The sequence below is a fragment of the Hirundo rustica genome, chromosome 1, assembly GCF_015227805.2.
Source record: "Hirundo rustica isolate bHirRus1 chromosome 1, bHirRus1.pri.v3, whole genome shotgun sequence".
Classification (NCBI taxonomy): Eukaryota; Metazoa; Chordata; class Aves; order Passeriformes; family Hirundinidae; genus Hirundo; species Hirundo rustica.
The window spans coordinates 106052614-106071035 of NC_053450.1; the positions used below are offsets into that span (position 1 = coordinate 106052614).

General features: G+C 42.1%; 1 protein-coding gene across 1 annotated transcript in view; it reads left to right on the plus strand.

Annotated features, from left to right (window-relative positions):
- Positions 1-10848, plus strand: part of CNTNAP2 (contactin associated protein 2) — a 770772-nt gene extending 759924 nt beyond the window's left edge. The window contains exon 24 of the mRNA XM_040057848.2: positions 812-10848. Within this exon, the coding sequence (XP_039913782.1) occupies positions 812-1011 (200 nt within the window). The 3' untranslated portion in view covers positions 1012-10848. The remainder of the gene's footprint in view (positions 1-811) is intronic.
- The last annotated feature ends 7574 nt before the right edge of the window (positions 10849-18422 follow it).

Genomic DNA, 18422 nt, shown 5'->3' on the forward strand with positions numbered 1-18422 from the left:
TGAAACTTTACAATACTGGAAGGATAGCAAGGCATTCCTCAGAAAAATTCAGCCCACACCTGAACAGCCTCAGTTCACCTGCCCGATGCATCAGTTAACATAAAGTGGCATAACATAACTCTGGCTAATTACAAGATTTTTCTTAACCTGAAAATTTTATAACATCTTCATCCTGGAAGATTCTTTTCCCTGTAGAGAAGGGCCCCAAACAGTTACAGTGGTTATTTTATCACATAGATACCTATGCCTAGGAGGATAACATTCATGAGACTTCTCAATAACAGTGCTGAACCCAATATAGACCGTGGCAGGGAGAGCAGTTAAGGCTAGAACGGATCATAAAGCAGGAACATCTGCAATTATGCGGAGCCAGTGCTTAGTGGGTGGCGTGACCCAAGCCAATTTTCAAGGACGTGTAAGAGAAGCTGTGATAGGTCTTTACAGCCACTGAGTAGAAAGTGAGCATCAGAGATTCCACCTTCAAAGAGCTGCCCACATATCACCAATACACCCCACTGTTCTGGGCGTGCTCAGCACCCTCTGCCTCATGGTCAACAAAGCTTAATAGGTATTAGTGTCAAAGTAAGTAGGCATTAATGTTGAAGTTTTTACCTCACCAGCAGACTTCATGGAGCTGCATTTTGGGAAAACATATAGTGAAAACAATGTATAAATATAATAGGTGACTGTAGTGATGCCCACCTGCCCGAGTAGCTTCAAGTCAGCTCAGAGGAGTTTTGGGATCCTTTCTTTGTGTTAAAGTCTGCAGCTGGTCTCACCAGGGGCATCTTTTCTTTCCTCCTGTGTGTAGGCGTGATCGCAGTGGTGATCTTCACCATCCTCTGCACCTTGGTGTTCCTGATCCGCTACATGTTCCGCCACAAGGGAACCTACCACACCAACGAGGCCAAAGGGGCAGAGTCAGCCGAGAGCGCCGACGCCGCCATCATGAACAATGACCCCAACTTCACGGAGACCATAGACGAGAGCAAGAAGGAATGGCTTATCTAAGCCCACGGGGATGGGGCCTGGGGTGGGATATGAGCTGGGCCAGGGTGGGACTGGGATGACTCTTGCAGTGGAGAGAGAACACTCTGTGTCGGACACTTGAGCACACATAGGATAAAAAGATCAGCACAACTGGAGGAGCAAGTGACAGGAAAATACCACTGAGACTGGAAAAAAAAAACAATATCTCAAGCATTTAAGAAAAAAATACTTTTTAATATTTATTTACAGCAAATTACCCCTTCTGTATCCCAACAACTAAAACAAAGAGCAGTTTTGCAGCTTCAGCATTGGTTACAATTTTCAGTAAAACCTGTCTATTTCTGTGTGTGTTTAGAGATGTTCTGGATACCTGTGACAAGAAACAGGGCTGGTTTTTTATATTTTTAAAAGCCGTTTAAAATGTGGGTGGTTCTGTCCTGAGAATAAGTGGCAGCCCTTTCTTCAGCATTGTGTCCCCTCCTGGCAGGCCACTTCCCCCTCAGCCCTGCACCTTGACCACATCACCGTTTATTTTGGTGACATCGATCCAGGGGTTCGGGCTGGGGGTGGGACAGGGAGTGAGGACTAATGCAAATCTTACTCGCCAGTTTCTCAACGTCTCATCAGCCCATGTCAGCCCTAGCAGGACCCACCTTCTTGACCCAGGTACTTGACTGATTGTGTGCAATTCTCATCAACAGTGTAAAAATACCGTTATTACGACTACTACTACTATTGCTAAAGAGGATTATCATAAAGCACAGGAGGCTTTAAAGGGTTTTTGTATTATTTTGTTGGTCTCTGAGGGAAGATGACGCTGTGTGAGTCTGTAGACCTAGTCTGTTTCTGTGTCTTTGTCTGTGGCGCCAGGTCACTACCTGAGGCACGTGCCAGGTAAAACTCACCTCTGCCTGTGGCATATTGGCATATACTGTACATTGTAGTAGGGAATTAGAGCCAGACTTTGTTTGCTTCTGTTTCTTCTTAATATGCTGTCATAGAAATATTAGTACAGCTTTAGTCAATGCATTTGAACCCACGCACTTCTCATCCCTCATTTTCAACTTGGGAGTAGCAATTGACTCCTTAAATCCCTTGTTTCAGTCCCTCTGCAAGGAAAGCCTCCACTGGCAGTGTTTGCACAGTCTGGAAGGTGAGGCAAAGGACGCCTGAAAACTGCCTCCAGAGTACGTGAGGAACACACAGCACACAGGGGAGAGCTGCTTTTCAATACAGAGATTCACCCAAACTATTTTACTGTCTTTGTAAGGTATTTTTAAGAATAGCAAGGCCAATGCCAAGTACAGCATTGCATCCCATTTTTCCTCTCAAATCAGGAGTGTCGTAGGTGTCACCTGAACAGCAGGTGAGCAGCTAGAAGGAAAGACAAAGGGGCAGCCTGAAGACTTAATATCTTTTAGTGGCAATAACAAAGCTTTAGCTTGCCCTCTGTAGAGAAGCATGGTTCTCTTATGGTCTGAATTGACAGGAATTTAAGGCCTTAATGGACAGGTTTTGCAGTGGAACAGAACGACGGAATGAATATAGTGCAGGGCTTTGCCATGTGCTAAAAGAACAGAGACCATACCAGAAATTTCCCTTTAAAAGTATTTATTCTTGTGACAGCCCTAGATTTTCTTTGTCTTTAATATTTCTGAGTTTAGTATGTGCAGATTTAATTCACTTTTCTGGACAAGAAATATTTATTTTTCACCCAAACATGTAATCTACTACACTGAGGGGTGCTGGCATTTTTGATTTCCTTATTTCTTTGGTTGCAACTTTCATTATTGTAATTGACACTTTAAAAACAAACAAAAAAATCATGTAGGGGAAAGAAAATATTGGAGTCTTACCAGATAAGACATTGATAAGCACAATTTGTCAGAAAGGAGACCAGATAGTTTGGGTTTTAAAGATGGTAGCCTTAAGTTCTGTTCTGGAGGAATATTATCATTAAACGTAGATATCAGAGCAAATCAAGCCCATTAATTTCTTCTATTTATGGATTTGGAATCAGCATACAAAAAATTTGCCAGTTTTAAAAGCAATTACTGTTTCTCAGGTAACAAAAATGGCAGAGAGGTTCAGGTAGGCATAAAAATTACCTCTGTCACTCTTGTGCTCCGCAGCCTTTTGCCTTGCCTCCAATATTAACCTCTCCCTCTCTTGTCTGGAATCAAGCAGATGAGTCCTGGGTTTAATCATGGGTGTAAAATAAGTCTTCTCTCCTTAGGGAATATCAGCAGGGGATGGATCTACCCTGTACCCCCACTCAGCAAACTACGTAGCAATCACAGATGTCTCTGTAGGATTGAAAAGGCATTATCTTTTCTCTATGATTTTAGGTTTCATCTTATTTTAATGGTATTTTAGTCCACTCTGAAAAACATCCTTGCCTGCAACTTCAAGTTACCAAGAGAAGTGAATAGAGCATCATTTGTATAGGCTGGCATTTGATTTGCAGAAAAAAAGCTCCTAATCTGAATTTAATGTCTGTGAGGAAAATTAGACTTACGTATCCTGAGAGACTAGAGTTCTCTGCTTCTTTATATGGGACATTTAAAGAAGCATATATGGGAGATTTAACCGCCGTAGTGCAATTGCCAAATGCCTCAGCATGACATTAGAAGGGAAGGATGGTTTGGTCTCCATGTCTAACAAAGGTCTTGGCAAAGCAAGCGACAGTTGTCTCTGGTTATGGTAGTGAGGCCTGGGATATCTATTCATTGATTTTCTAAACAATTACTAGTTAATCTCCCACAGCCCTGGGAGATTAGGCAAGAACTTCTGGAAAATGACCTTTGACCATTGCAGAAGAAATAGTTATAAATTAGTGTCTTAAGTTTGAAAAACAGTTTGAATTTCTGAAATCAAGTCAGGGGCGTCTGCACCCCTCCACTGACGGGACACCGTGGACCTTTTTCTGTGGAATACATTAGTGCTGTCTTAAAATACAGTCACTTTCATAACTCTAGAAACCTTTAAATATTAGCATTCTTGATTCTCCTTAAACTGGACCTTAGATATTATATTATTGACAAGCAGCTGTCTCTGTATAGGGATTTGGTGGCTGTGGATAAATTCCTGCCTGTCTGCTTTGTATTTCATTTCTGAGAATGTTGTATGTTTAATTATAGGCACTGGTCATTAAGCATCCTGGCAGTTAAGCAGGAGTAGACTCAGAGATGTAGCCTGTGTATTTTGCTAGCACTATACCTATTCTGAGAATTTCTTCTGCTGCAGGCCTATCATTGAAGGCTGAAACAACATCCATCGTTTATTTCACCCACTCTTACTTGTGCCAAAAATACATGTTATTTAACAGGTATGCGGGAAAATCTGTTTGAGGGGAGAGTGGATCCTACTTTTATAAAACTCTGTACTTTCCCCAAAGAATATTAAAATAATCAGTCTTTTCTCACCTGTTTTTTAGCTGTTTCACCTATTTGAACTGTGCAGAAAAATGTAGCTTCTTGTACTGGTTTGGGAACCAAAGTGTCCCAGGTGTGTTTCTAAAGGGTCATTCCTGAAACCACAGGAAATGATGGCAAAACTGCCACCAGCAGTGGGGAGAGCAAGACTGGGCTGGAGATCAGGGCTCTCAGTGTTAGTGAAATAATGTAAGCAATATTTTGGATTCTCATTCACAAGACTTGCAGACCACCAGGTAATGAGATGTGGAGCTCCAAAGAGCGAAAACAATGGAAAACTTATTTTGATGTCAACCCAGCCTCAAGGAAAATCCGCAATCCAGTCTGACAGTTTTGAATCAGGTCTTTCACAGACTGCTTATTCCATATTTACTGATAGAAAATTCAGATGTATGAAATAAGAATATGTATCTTTAACTCTTACTGGAGCATTTCTGCTTTGTATTTTTTGTGTCTTAAACTTTACCTGTACCTTTTATATCTCTTCTAGTAGTTACCACTTCCAAGGTATGGCAGTTTTCTGGGGTCATGCTCTAGGCAGCACGTGAGAGGATGGTCATCACAAATATTTTAGTAAGACTGCCAAAGCAGTGGTGTATATGTACAAGTTTATTGTACTGATAAGAATTCATTTTAATTAAAACAATATCCTTTAAAGGCAGATGCATCTAATTTCCATGGTACGTGTTGAAATGTGAAGCTGGGTATGACGAGCAATAGCTTTCAATATGGTTTCTCCCGTGAATAATTTTACATTCCATTGAGCATGGTAATCCTGAAAGGGTGTCATTCTTCAAAAGCAGAACCTAAATTCTGGTAATCAGTTGTCATTACCCATCCTAGAGAAATTAAATACAAATCTTGCCTTCTAACAGCAACAGCATCTATTTAAGATGAATGAAGGGCAGTGTGTTTGTATGCATAAATATCTTCTGTGAATGTCTTTCCTTTTAACTAAAGTTCTATTAAAAACAGATTGGTAAATAAAAAGGAGGGGAAAAAAACAAAAAAGAAAAAAAAGACATTTGAACTAGTCTTAATCACTGTAACAGCTGTTTCCTCATGCTTTGTGTATTCTTATCATTACCTGTATTTTTAACATCTCTAGTACCAGGAAATCAATTTGGAACGGACAGAAATTGGAAAGGCCTCTTAAGAAAAGACCTCCTGTACATGAAAAAAAGGTACTTCAGAATGCAATTATACATAAGAGAGGGTGCTAAAACCAGGGAAAATTTGTTGAAGTGCAAGTATGTTCCTCTTGCATCAGCATTACCTGTCACAAAGCCTACATCTGTACTTGTTGAGGTGGGCAGAGGGTCTGAGAGCAGAATTGGGATAGAAATTTAATGACTGCCTTTCTGCTTTTTCCCTTTCTGATCATTTTGCAGGTAGCAGCAAGCAGTCTGCTTTCAGTTCTGCTCACATTTGTTACTGCAGATTCTGTGACATTGCCAGTCTCACAAAGGTTACATCCTACAAAATTGTTTGCCTTCCTTTCCTATCATAACTCTGTCCTTTCTTTCATAAATGAGAGCCTTTTATTGAAACCATCGAGAAAAATGTATGCCCAGCTCAACAGACTTGTGTCTGTTCCTTTTAATAAACTACTTTATCAGGCTTTAAAGAATCTTTATGACACGAAGCATTTTATAAAAGAACTGTGTTAAATGCGCTTGAATGGGAGAATGTGAAACCTAGGCAAAGACGCATCAGTGCAACAACCACCTGAGTCACGCTGTTGCTCTCTCTACAGCGTGCATTGCCTTAACCACCCACCAAATCCCTGGATCCGTCCAAGGCTTTAACTTCCTCTGTTATATTCTAACTGAATATAACAGTGGCAAAGTCCTGGTTGGATACTGTATTTGGGACATGGTCAGGCCACGTTCTGACCATTGTTCTGTGCTGACTGTTGCAACCCCTAGAAGGCGAGCCAAGCTTCATGCAGGAATATTTCTCATTCATATAGAAAAGCTCTAGGACAAAGAGATGGGAGTGAAGTTTCAAGTGTAAAGCCTGACTGACACTTGAACACAGTGACACAAAGAGTCTTTGCCCCCTTCTGCCGCTACATGTCTCACTGCAGCTGAGCGGGTGTGCACATGCACCTCCAAAACCTAAGGCTGTTGGGGGTGCGATGTCTGCACCGCTCGCACAATTGCTGCCATGGTGTGGGTGGATAAGATACCAAACTTGCTCCAAATCCATGAGTCTGCAGTGCCAGCAAAATCACTCGCTCTCGAAAATAAGTGTAATTTTGAAGATAAACTCAGGTTGTGCCCTACAGTAGCAGGCACATATGGTGTCTCAAATGAGACAAGATTTGGACCCGGTAATGGAAAAACGTTTATTTAACAATCTGTAACACAATTCTCTTAACTCTGACATTCACATATAAGCAGATTTTTCTTGAGACACTATGCTCAAAACCCTGATTATGCCAACAGCTTAAGAATCAGGAAGAAAACGGGCCAATTTGTGGCTTTTATACACAAGAAGCCTTTTTTTTAAAAGTCACCTACTGTTAAAAAAAAAAAAAAATTTGGTATCAACAGTTTCTTTCAAAAAGAAGTATTTGTTTCACTAGTCTTCTGTTTTCAAAATACGTGAAAAAAGTTGAGCAAATATTTAAGCACAACCAGAACCGCTTCCGTGTAAAGGGAGTGAGGTATACTCTGAAAATATACATATAAGTAAATAAAAAGTTTAGTACAGCCTGCTTCTGTGGTTCAGCAGCTTCCAATAATGCCTTTTTGTTCTCCCATTGCTGTTGTTTCCTTAAGGAAAAGCATCCGGATTAAACAACAAACACAGAAGTGTGTACCTCTAGTTTTACCATAGACTCACCTGGTATGTAATAGTGTATTAAGGAAGAGCAACTTGTTATCTCCTCAGATTCCATAGCATTTATTCTGCTGTCTCCAAGGATCAGAGATGTACTATCACCATATTAATTGTTATAATGCAGAGGTATTTATACTGATAATATTTAACAGCTGGCATTCTGAATTCTAGCACAGATCTGCTCTAAAAAATTCTAATTTATTGGAAAAGCCGGTAGATGACACTTTCTGACAGGTGAGAAATGCAAATAACTGGAATGACACTAGAGTAGAAACCTTTTGAGGGAATGATTAGCATGCAGAAAAATAAAGTGTACCAGAAAAAGTTTCTTGCCTTCCAGTCAGGAGCTTGGGGTGGGTACAGTGCTGTGGCCAGTTATATATTGCCATGTGTTCTTTGACTTTTTGGCCAAAATATTTAAGTTCCTATCTTTCACATGCTTTGAAATAGGCTGTTGCAAGAGTACAGCTGAAGACATGAAACTTAAACAACCTGCTCTAGGCTGCTGATGAGAGTACAGAGTCACACAGACCCAAGCTCTTCTTCCTGCTTAGAAGACAATTCTCGGATGTGTTGCTGCCTGTCTCTGTCTTTTGTCACCTTTTTCCCATCTTATTGAACATCACAGATTGAAAGGGACCACAAAAGACCTTCTGGTCCAATACTTTGTGAAAAAGGGAACCTAGATGACATAACCTAGCATCCTGTCCAGTCATAATGGTTTTTTTCCCCCCACTTACTCCATTTCCAGGGTGGCAGGCTATCAACAGGCTCTTTAAGACAGATAGAGTCGCTGGAGCAAGGCAACAAACTCTTGAATCAGCCAGAATTTAGATGACTCATGTCAGGTGGAGGCAGGCTTCATCTGGAGCATTCCCAACCTAACAGCTCTCATTCACTTCATCATAGCTTTGCTTAGCAGTGGAGCAACTACCCAAGTCTGTGTACTATTTTTCTAAACCCATGTGGAAGTGGACGATAAACTTGGCTGAACAAAGACAAGGTAGCCATCCCCTGTATGCTAATGTTTGTTTTATAAAGTGCACATTCTCGTGCTTACAGTACGTGTGTCACTGAAGGATTCTGACCTTGCCACAGTCAATAAACCATTCACAAGCTGAGCAAATAGCCCTGCACTGCTTTGACTTGAAAAACTCCTTTGGGTAAATGTTTAAGAGTAGATCTGTGGTTTGCCATCATAAAACACTGGACACAGTACCAGCATACTGGTTGTAAGTTATTTCTGCTGTAAAATCAAGATCTGTCTGCAAAGTTTTCTTGTGTGTCTTGCACTAATGAGACCTTTATCCCTGAAGCATAAACTACTACAGAAGGGCAAAGTAACAAAGAGAAATTGCCTTTGCTGCACTCTCTGAAACATGGTGTAAGGTCCCTTTCATTTCATGGTTCCTGGTGAGAGTAAGTACAATCTCTGTAGATATCTAATGTTTCCTTTTTTCCAAACCCCTCTACCCATCACTCCAAGGGAAGAAAATTGCTGACAGTTCTGGGATTTTTCACATCTCTTTCTCTGTTTTAGAAGTGTTCCCCCTCACTGACAAATTTACTACCTTTCACTGTCACCTTTAAACTCCTTCCCAGCAGTGCTTTCTACTTTGACCAAGGTGAAGCCTCTCACCTTCCTAAAATGTAACCATTGTAGTGGAAGGGTTATGTGCCACTCGATTCCTGTCATCTTTTATATTTGCAGTAGGTTTTTATCTGTTCATAGTACTCAGTGCCTGAAAGTCCAAGTTTGGTTTCTGCCATCTGCGGCATTATTTTATAACTTGTTTGTATTTGTTCCAAAATCACAGCATTGCCTGGCAAAGAGAGTCTGAAAATTAGGCAGCTGCACTTCATTCCATTCAGCATGGCTACTTTCTATTGCTTGGATCAAATTTTCCCAAGAGATAAAAATAATAAAATTAATGCCTAGCAAAAGCCAGCATCTATTTTTCTTAGGGCCACAAGATGTCAGACTGAGTTCTCAGCCATCCCCTTCCCTTGTGCTCTTGAAGCAGTTATGCAGGGCTGCTGGTAATCTCCAAAGCAGGACACCAAAAAATTGTATTATAAAAGCCTCTAGTAATTTTAGTCTCTTGGAGAGTTAAAGGTCCAGCTCAACAGGGCCAACAAGTCTGTATTCCTACACATTTCAGTTTTGGACGCATCCAAGGAAACTCTCAACACTGCTTATTGAATAATTTTATTTTCATTGGATCAGCATCATGGAGGGGAAAAAATGCTTCTATATGTGAATACCTGAGATACTACATTCGCCCTATTGTAACTCCTGCATTGTATCTGATCTTTTGAAGCTCCAACTGCTTAAGAGAAGGGATCAGAGTTACTTGAATACAGAAGGCTAAGGCATCACTTGGTTGCTATTAACTCTGAAGCAGTTAACTCTGAAGAGAACTGGCTTTCCACAGATCTGCTTTGCATGGTCAGTCTCAGTCATACATGAGCAATGGGGAGCTTTTCCTCTGTTCTTCAGTGGATCGAGACCCATCAGTGAGCTGGCTGGGCAAGCATCACCTAAATGATCTTCAGTCCTAGTGAGCTGACTCACACATTGAGCAGCCCGAGTGCCGGGAGTTCCTCTGACACAAAAGCATGATTTGGCACAATATTCCTGAAAGGCTTCAGCTCCCCAACAGCTCTGCTACCCCATTTGACTAGTGCTAACTAAGACAAGCCTGATGGAAATTACCTGTACTGACTTAATCCTACATGTGGATGCCAATCCTAACTAAGAGTGCTTAATTTAATGGAGATTAAATAGATTTCCTGCCCCCCCCCCCCATCACGGAGTGCTTGGGCTGTGCTCAGTCCGATGCTTCTTACTGACATATATAAATAGAGATATAGAGATAAATAGATATTTTTATGGAGATGTTTTATAAGTGACCTTTACTTTGTGCATGGTAACTATTGCCAAACTTGTTATTTAGGAGCTACAGAAATGGCTGGTTCTGCAGTTTAAGAAGCAATCAGCTGTCTCTGTTGCAAGGGACACTTGGGGTACGGGCTTAGATTTTGGTTATTATTATTATTATTATTATTATTATTAATTATTACTACTACTATCATTATTATTATTCAGCTATAATTTGCATGGTTTGGATTTGGGTTTTGTCTCAGTGTCTGGTTTTTTTCTTTCCTCTCTGGTTCTCTGGCAGGGACATATTGGGCTCAAGCAGGAACTTATTTCTCTGTCTTTGAGAGATGGTTTGAAGCCATCGGTGCCATATAACACTTCAGAAACACCTGCCTTGCACAGCCTGCGATGTTGCTCAGTGTGAGGTCCTCAAAACACAGTTTCTTTAGCAGTCCTTTGGGGTTTTCACAGCATAGTGAAGTGCTCCTATTCTGCTGGCTTTGCTTGACAAGATACCAAACTAGCAACAGCTAGTTGTAGTTTTATGGGTATAGCCTTGTGAGCAGAAAAAGAGATCAGCAGAGACTAGGACATGAATGATGGTTCAGAATTAGATTCATATACATACCAGTAGCAAAAGACTGTGAAAATTGCTACAGAGGAAGGTCGTTTTGCTTCCTTTCTTCTTTTTCTTCTTCTTCTTCTTTTTTTTTTTTTTTTTTTTTTTTTTTTTTTTTTTTTTTTTTTTTTTTTTTAAGTACTGTTCGCATACCACATTTGAGTAATTCATCTCTACCAGCCAGCCAGCTCTCGATAACCTGGGCTGTTGGTTAGGGATGGAAATGTAATTGTCCTTTCTTACTGATCTAGTTCCTGCAGCTGTGGAGCAGTCTGTACCCAGAAAAAGACCAGGGCCATTAGCTATTAGGAAAGCAAAAGCAGCCTTCACCCCTTCCCTCCAAACCAGGTAGAAAGCCAATCCCAGGGTTATGTGCCTACAAAGCTGGCCCAATTTCCTGTCAGGTGAACCAAGACCTTCTCTGTTTGCAGTTACTCTAATCCACAGGTTTCTTACTTGAGCACAATTTTCCCATGCGACGCCTAACCGGGAGATGACGGTTACCCTAATTAAACAAAAATGTGTATATTAAAAAACACCCTAATCTGAAAGTATAGTGTATCTGAGATTCCTCTGTTATAGACACTTAGTCTACAAGATTTATGGCTACATTTGCTATGTTATGCTTGAATGAACATATAATTCATTGAAATACACAAGACTAATTAAAGTATTATGATCTCTTTAAGGAGAATAAACTGTTTGTAAATTTATAAAGAGTATAATCTGTTAGGCCTTATTTGAAGTATGTACTGTGGTTTGGTAAAAGTACAACATTAAAAGAGCCTTGCCAGATGAGGACTGGTTTTTTTGTGTGTGTGCATGTGTGGTTCCTTTGGAATATTTGACGTCTTCTTTTAACACAAAAAATAAGCAAAAACAAAACAAAAACCCCCAAACCTTTACAGACTGTGTACAAGAGCCTGAGATAAAGTGCAGAGGTCTCTTCAGATTTCTGTGTACGGTGACTCCGTGGAGGGAACAGGTGAATCTTTTCTTCTGAATAATTTGGACCCAGGTTCTTTTTGGAAACAAAAGTGGCTGGTAGCAAAACTGACTGCCTGGAGATTTTTCAAAGGTTTCATAACATCAATAGAAAGAATTCAGACCAATGCACATGCAAATATTTTTTATTTAATGGGAAAAGATCTAAGGAAGATTTAGGCCAAGCGCTGGTGTGCCACAGGCTGCAGACACATGGACATTGAGCAATGACTAGTGTTGCCCATGGAGGTACTCATTAGGGGAACAGACATCCCAGAGCTTGTTCTTCCTGCAACCATCCTCCTGCCCTGGCCCTGTGCAGACCAGGAACAGCTTTCTGCCACACAATGGGCCACTACTCCTACTTCTCCTGCCAGTTCTCCCTCTGTATGCAGCCCAGCTGTGAGAACTGAAGGCTTCCAGTGCTTCCCATGGAACAGAAAACCACACTGTTGTACTCATGATGCAATGGCTGCTGGCTCTCTGAGCAAGGTTTTTGGGTTTCCCCACCTGGCTCCTAATTGCAGGCAATTCTTCCTCCCTCTAGCCACTACGTGAGCCCTTCCCTGAAATTCAGCAGGAGAAAGAAGTTCTGCCTGGAGATTTGAGGGGAGAGGGATTCTCATCTCTGACAGCCCTCTGGTTTGCTCGTGGGATCTCAGGAGCTGCCTTGAGCCTTTGAGGGATGCAGCCCAGGGTAGGTCAGATCAAAGGCGCACCTCAGCTCATGGCCTGGTTTTGTCATGCCCAGAAGCAGATGTCTAGGGACAGCGATAACAAGACAAGTCCATAGCACAAAGTAGCTGCTTCCTCAGAAGAGCCTCTCAGCTGCTGACCATGGGTAGCTAAAGGACTTTTGGGGCCAGAGGTGTTTTTATATGTTTAGTCATCTCTTTCAAACCTACTTCCTACGTGCTTGTGCGGAACAAGTGAGATCTCCTCACAGTTCTAGTCCTTTCAAAATTGTGAATTGCTGTGCTATTTAATTTTAAAAACTCACCAGCAACTGAGCAACTTTATGTCTGCTTGCTAATGAAACAACCTCACCATGACTTAAAGCAGAGATGCAAAAGAAATCTCTCAAATCTAATTTGCGTTCTGCGCAGTTCCAATTATATCTCTGCACGTGCCCATAAAGATCACTGCATTTTATAATGCCACACTGAGCACAGACTGCACAGCCTTGATACCCAGATAAATCTGCAGCCCTGTGTGATTTGACTTCTGACTGATACCTCCCGTCACCACCTACCAAGATTTGTAGCTTGATCCCACGTTGCGCACGAACTAGAGAATTATTTTTTATCTGTGACTTCCTCATCTATCAGCGTTCATAGAAAGTCATGTTGCTTGTTTGAGAGGCAGGCAGGCAGACAATCTGCCTTTTTTCCCTTGTTAAAGACAGGCTCCAGCAGCATGGCTGCAGGCTGCCTCACCCTGCCGGCTCCAGCCTCAGCAGCAGCAGCAGCAGCAGCTTTTGGGGCAGAGGGACGGAGGGGAGCTGTGCAAGGTGACCTGTCCAGGGAGTTCAAAGCAGGGAGAGGCAGCACAAATCAGGGCTAGAAGGCTTCCTGGAGGAAGAACGAGACACCAAGCTTCAGGGATGTCAGAAAGAAAGATTTTTTCCTAGGGCCCTGAAAGAGGCTTTGTTAATTCTGCTGCAGCCCAGAAGGGCCTGGAAAGTCATTGAACTGAGAGCAAGGATGAAAGAAAGGGACTGGCCTAGGAAGGCAATGCAGACAAGGGAAAGACCTGTTTTGTTTCTCCTCTGAATCACCCGTCAAAACTGAGAAGTGGTTTTGTTTCATTTTTCTTCATTTTCAGAAGTTCCATTGTGCTAGTTTGGTTTTAGATGAAACCAACTATGTGACGGAAAAGCACTTTTCATATATTCACAGGGAGAACTGTGGGCACTGCTACCTCACCATCCTGGCTTATGGATCTGATCCCATGTAAACCAAAAAGATCCAGAGGCACTTGGTCTCTCCAAACCTCTCCATTCTCATGGATTACATCTGTGATGTTTCATGATGTATTTCTGCAGCACTCTCTCCCAAGAGGAGGGGTGTAGCTCATCTTGATGGCCAGTCTTGTCTGAGTACCTCAAGTACGGCAGTGCCCTGTGGACTCAAAAGCCCCAGGAGGAGAGCAAAAGATAGCAACTCTGACGGCTTCATTTCTCCCACCAGCCTTTGTGCTACTCCCTCACACCTCTCACAGTGTTTTGTATGTCTCCATTTCATTAGTATCCTCAAGCACACAGCAGATTAAACACTGCTTCTCCCTAAACTGTGAATAATGCACTTCATCTTCCATTTTTAGAGGATGTAGTTGAAAACCCTTAAGATCCTGAAAGAGTGTCAGCTATTCCTCTCTCTTCCAAACAGTGTGAAGTTCAACAATGCTGAAAATGGATCATTGCAGTGCCTGTTCCTCTAGGGAGGTCAGTTTGTTTTTTATTCCAGGAGCCTTAGGAAGGGAATCTTCACTAGCTGGAAAAAAGGGTTCCCACACCCTCTTGTACTGATGGTTTGATCACAAAGATGAGGCAAAGGACTGCATGGATACAACAGGTTCAAACTGCTAAGTATCTTAGCAGGATACAGTGAAGGGAAGGGTAGAACTAAGGGGTTTAGCTCCTTGATTTGATTTATAGGGGCTATAGCAAAGAAGCATTTTCAATCCTATCAAACACGAAGCCTCAGAAGTCAATGAGACAGGATATCCCTGCGCAGCGTTGCGCTGGGTAAGCCTGTTAATCCCCAAATCCTTCACTTGTTTCATGATGGGATGTCATAGGCATGTCACCATTACTGGCTTTTCTCCACATCCAGATGCCTGCACATTTAGCTGGATAAGAAGTGAAGTGAAAGTGCTACTTTTGTGTGTAAGGGGTTTGGGGGGAATACTTTCTATGGTGCTAAAAGAAGGCTTAAAAGAAAGCAGGGTTTCAAGCTGTAGAATTTATTGGGGGGGGGGGGTAGTTTGGTTTGGGGGGTGTGGTTTCTTGCCCTTTTTTTTTTTTTTTTGTGTGTGTGTTTTTTTGTTTTGGTTTGGTTTTGGTAAGAGAGAGACATGGCAGTCCCTTGGGGAAGCATTTCCCAGATTAAAACACACTCCTGATTTATAGAGATGATTCTTCTAGTGGTCCATTAAGACCAGCTGTAAGAAAATTCCTGCAGGCTCTCACACTGCCACGGTCAGTCCCCTACCCTGTTCCAGCCACCAGTCTTCCTCCCAAGCACTGGGCTGTGTGGAAGCTGCTCTGCCCTCTGCCTGCAGGGAGCTGTGGAACAGGTGAACCTCTGTGTCACGCGTTAGGAACAAGGATGTGGGGAGCAGGGTGCCCTGAGAGTTGCCATCAGGCACATACCAGTTCCCACCACAGCAGGAACACCACGGCACCTTAAAGTGGGGTTGTCCCTGCAGGTAGACAACTCAATGGAAGCAAGGAAGCCAAAACCTTGCTGACACTTCCTGCCACTCAGAAGAAAGGTTTGCAGGTGGACAGTGATATTGTTGACATGCAAAAATGAATTTTTCTTTCCTCGGTTGATGCCAGTTCTAGCTCCCTAGGCCAGGATGGCTTTCCCATGCAGCAGTTATTTGGGAACGGGATGGAGGTTTTGCCTGCTGGCTTCCCACAACTCACTTGGCGGTGAATGAACTACAGCAGCTGCAAACATACCTTTGTGAACTGCAGGAGCAATTGCATCTGCTCCCAGAGCAGCCAAGACCAGAGATGTTAAAAGGATGGCAAACAAGGCACCAGCCCAGGCCACTGCACCATGCAGAAGGGCAATGGGTTCTTTGACCGTGCCAGGGCTTTCAGAACTAGCAACGTGATTTTCCCTAGTCCAGAACAAGTCTCTAGACTACCCTCCTTCCACCTTCCCAGTTTTCCCTCATTTGTGAAGTCTACAAGGACTCTTTCACACTGACAGAAAGAAGAATTACTCTGATGCATTGCAATAAGTTGCAATAAATTGCATTGACTTTTTCTTGCCTTTTTTCTCTCCTTTTGCTACTTGTACAATTGATTTTGGGATGAAGCATGCAATCACAACTCACTCACAGTGTCACAGCAGGGTCTGCAGTACCTGAAGGAAAAGGGCTGGAGGAGGGAGAACTCTGTGAAGGAACATTATATCTTCCTTCTTTTCTACAGACTTGAACTGCTTTTAGGGCAATTCAGTGCTGGGTACACCAGGGAGACACAGGCAGGAACTTGAGCTAAAAGAACGGTGAAAAGTCTTATTGTGGCCTGTCACAAATGTGATTTGTGACATCTGACAGGCAGAGACAGGGGAAAGAAGGGAGGGAATTACCTAGGATGTTAGAGTAGCACTCATCACAGGCAGTGCAGCTGGCAGCTCATGGTGATAGAGACAAGGATGGAAGGCAAGGTGGGCTCAAGAACCCCTTAAGTTGTGAGCATCGTTTCATTTCTAAGGGCATCAGGGATAGGAAAACACAATGGCAACCATTTCCCTGGGTGAAGAGGTCGCTGTGGATGGCAGTATAAGGTATTTTTCAGTTTCAGGAGGAGCACTGAACATGATACAACAAGCAATAAGAAAGGTTTGAAAAAAGGGCAGGGAAGATAAGACAGAAATGTCAAAATATCTAGAGTCAATTCAGGAGGCTTGGGGTGCCACTGGATACTTCATATCCTCCAAATGGTAGGGTTTGTAGTGCTAATGATTGATATTGTCACTAGGGACTCAGTCTCAATAAACATTACCATCTTGTTCTCTGCATCACACTTCTTCCATTAATACTTAATTTTGCTGCAGAACATGCCCTTGAGATTTATGGTGGAACAGCAATGGCATTTTGGACTTCTATCAGGACTTGCATTTTATTACTGGAAGCTGAAGGAACGGGGAATAAAAATAATTAAAGCTGGTTTTAAAAAATAGTCTAAACTGAAAGTATATTTAAAGCTTCTGGTAACAAAATAACCATCAGAAGTTAATATGTTAACAGCATCTGAGTATTGTCTTCGATGCAGGAACTGACCGGCTACAATCTAGGACAAAGTCCTCTTTCTTCCCATCCCCTACAAGAGTTGGTAAGGAGAAAAGAGGTAGAACCTGGTATACAAAACACACTGGCCATCTTCTCTTTTCAGTGGTTTTACCTGTGACAGAATCAAAACCTGTGGATTCAATCTGCCAGCAGAGCCTCTAAGCAGACTCTGCTTCTAAAGAAGCACCATGAATCTTTTTCTTCCAAAAGATTTCCTGCTGTACAACAGGAACTCTAATTCAGAGTATTTGTGACCTGGTGTAAGGGTGAGTGAAACAAGATGCCAAGTCACTTATTCCATGGACTGTCAGGACAATCTTTGTCATGCTGTGACACAGTGTGGCAGGCACCCTGCTATCCCCAGCACAGGCTGATGTGCTTGAAGGATTTGCTGTAGTGTCAGATTAGGGTAGCAACTCCTACAGAAATCCACAGCTTCTACTACAGAAAGAAATTAACTGGGCTGGCCATTTGCTCTCCAGATTTACAGGAATTACAGTGCATCTGTTGCATATCTCAATATGTCAACAACCTCAGCAGAGTCAGAAGGCTCCACAGGTGGAGCTTGCTGTGAATTCAGAAAAGCTCCTTAAAAGAGAAATTCAGGAATTAAAATGAAATTTAAAAAAAAAAAAAAAAAAAAAAAGCCAGGCAAAAGCAGCACATGGTTTACTTTCCTGTGCTGTGAATTCAAACAAGCACAGTGCTCCTCAATGAGCACAGAGAGCAAGGGCTGAAGTCTGGAGTTTCCCTGGACCTTATCAAAAGAGCAGGGCCTCCACGGAGCTCATTGGAGAGACCAGAAAAGGAGGATAAAACAGGAGATAGGAAAGCAGAGACCAAGCAGAACAGGCTTGATATAGGCAGCCCTTTGTGAGTTTGTGCTTCCCCACTTTTCAAAAGGGTAGGAGAAAATTTATCATCCCATCCCATTAATATCCTGGGAACACGTTAGGGAAAAGCCATAAGAAAGGCTGGTTCCCGTGTTGGCACTGGATGTTCATCTGTGTATGTAATTTAGCATCCTTGAAAGGTGTTATTGGAAGGCAAGATGGAAAGAGAAGGTGTCCGTTTACACTAAGAAGTTAAAAAGAGAGATGGGAACATTGGAAATCATGCAGTGCAATGGCAAAATCCTGGACTCTAGATTAGACTTTGTTCTCACTCTGGTTTTTAGGGCTTTTTTAATAGTGCCTAAAGTAAAATTTCAGATAAACAGATTTTTATTTTGTCTAATTTTTTTTTTTTTTTTTTTTTTGAGAACCAAACATCTCTCTGTGTGTGCCTGCTTTTATTAATATATAAATTTCTTAGAGCAATTTAATTCAAACAGTGCCATCTACTGCTCACAAGAACAAATTGCATGTGTGGGCAGAGCAAATTTGGGAGCCGGATATGGCTTATGGCTTCCTGCACAAAGATGGCTTTATGATATCAGGACTTCAGGCATTTCAGACCATTTCAGATCCTTCTTGGGACTAACCCAAAGCTGGGAGACATGCTACAGGGATCAGCACCCCCAGCAACAGCTGGGAGACAGCTCTCCTGTCAACAAGATTGGAACTATTTTTTTCTTTTGTTCTCAGGTTACTTTCCAGTTTATCATCTCAAGGCAAGCTTAAACTGGCACTGA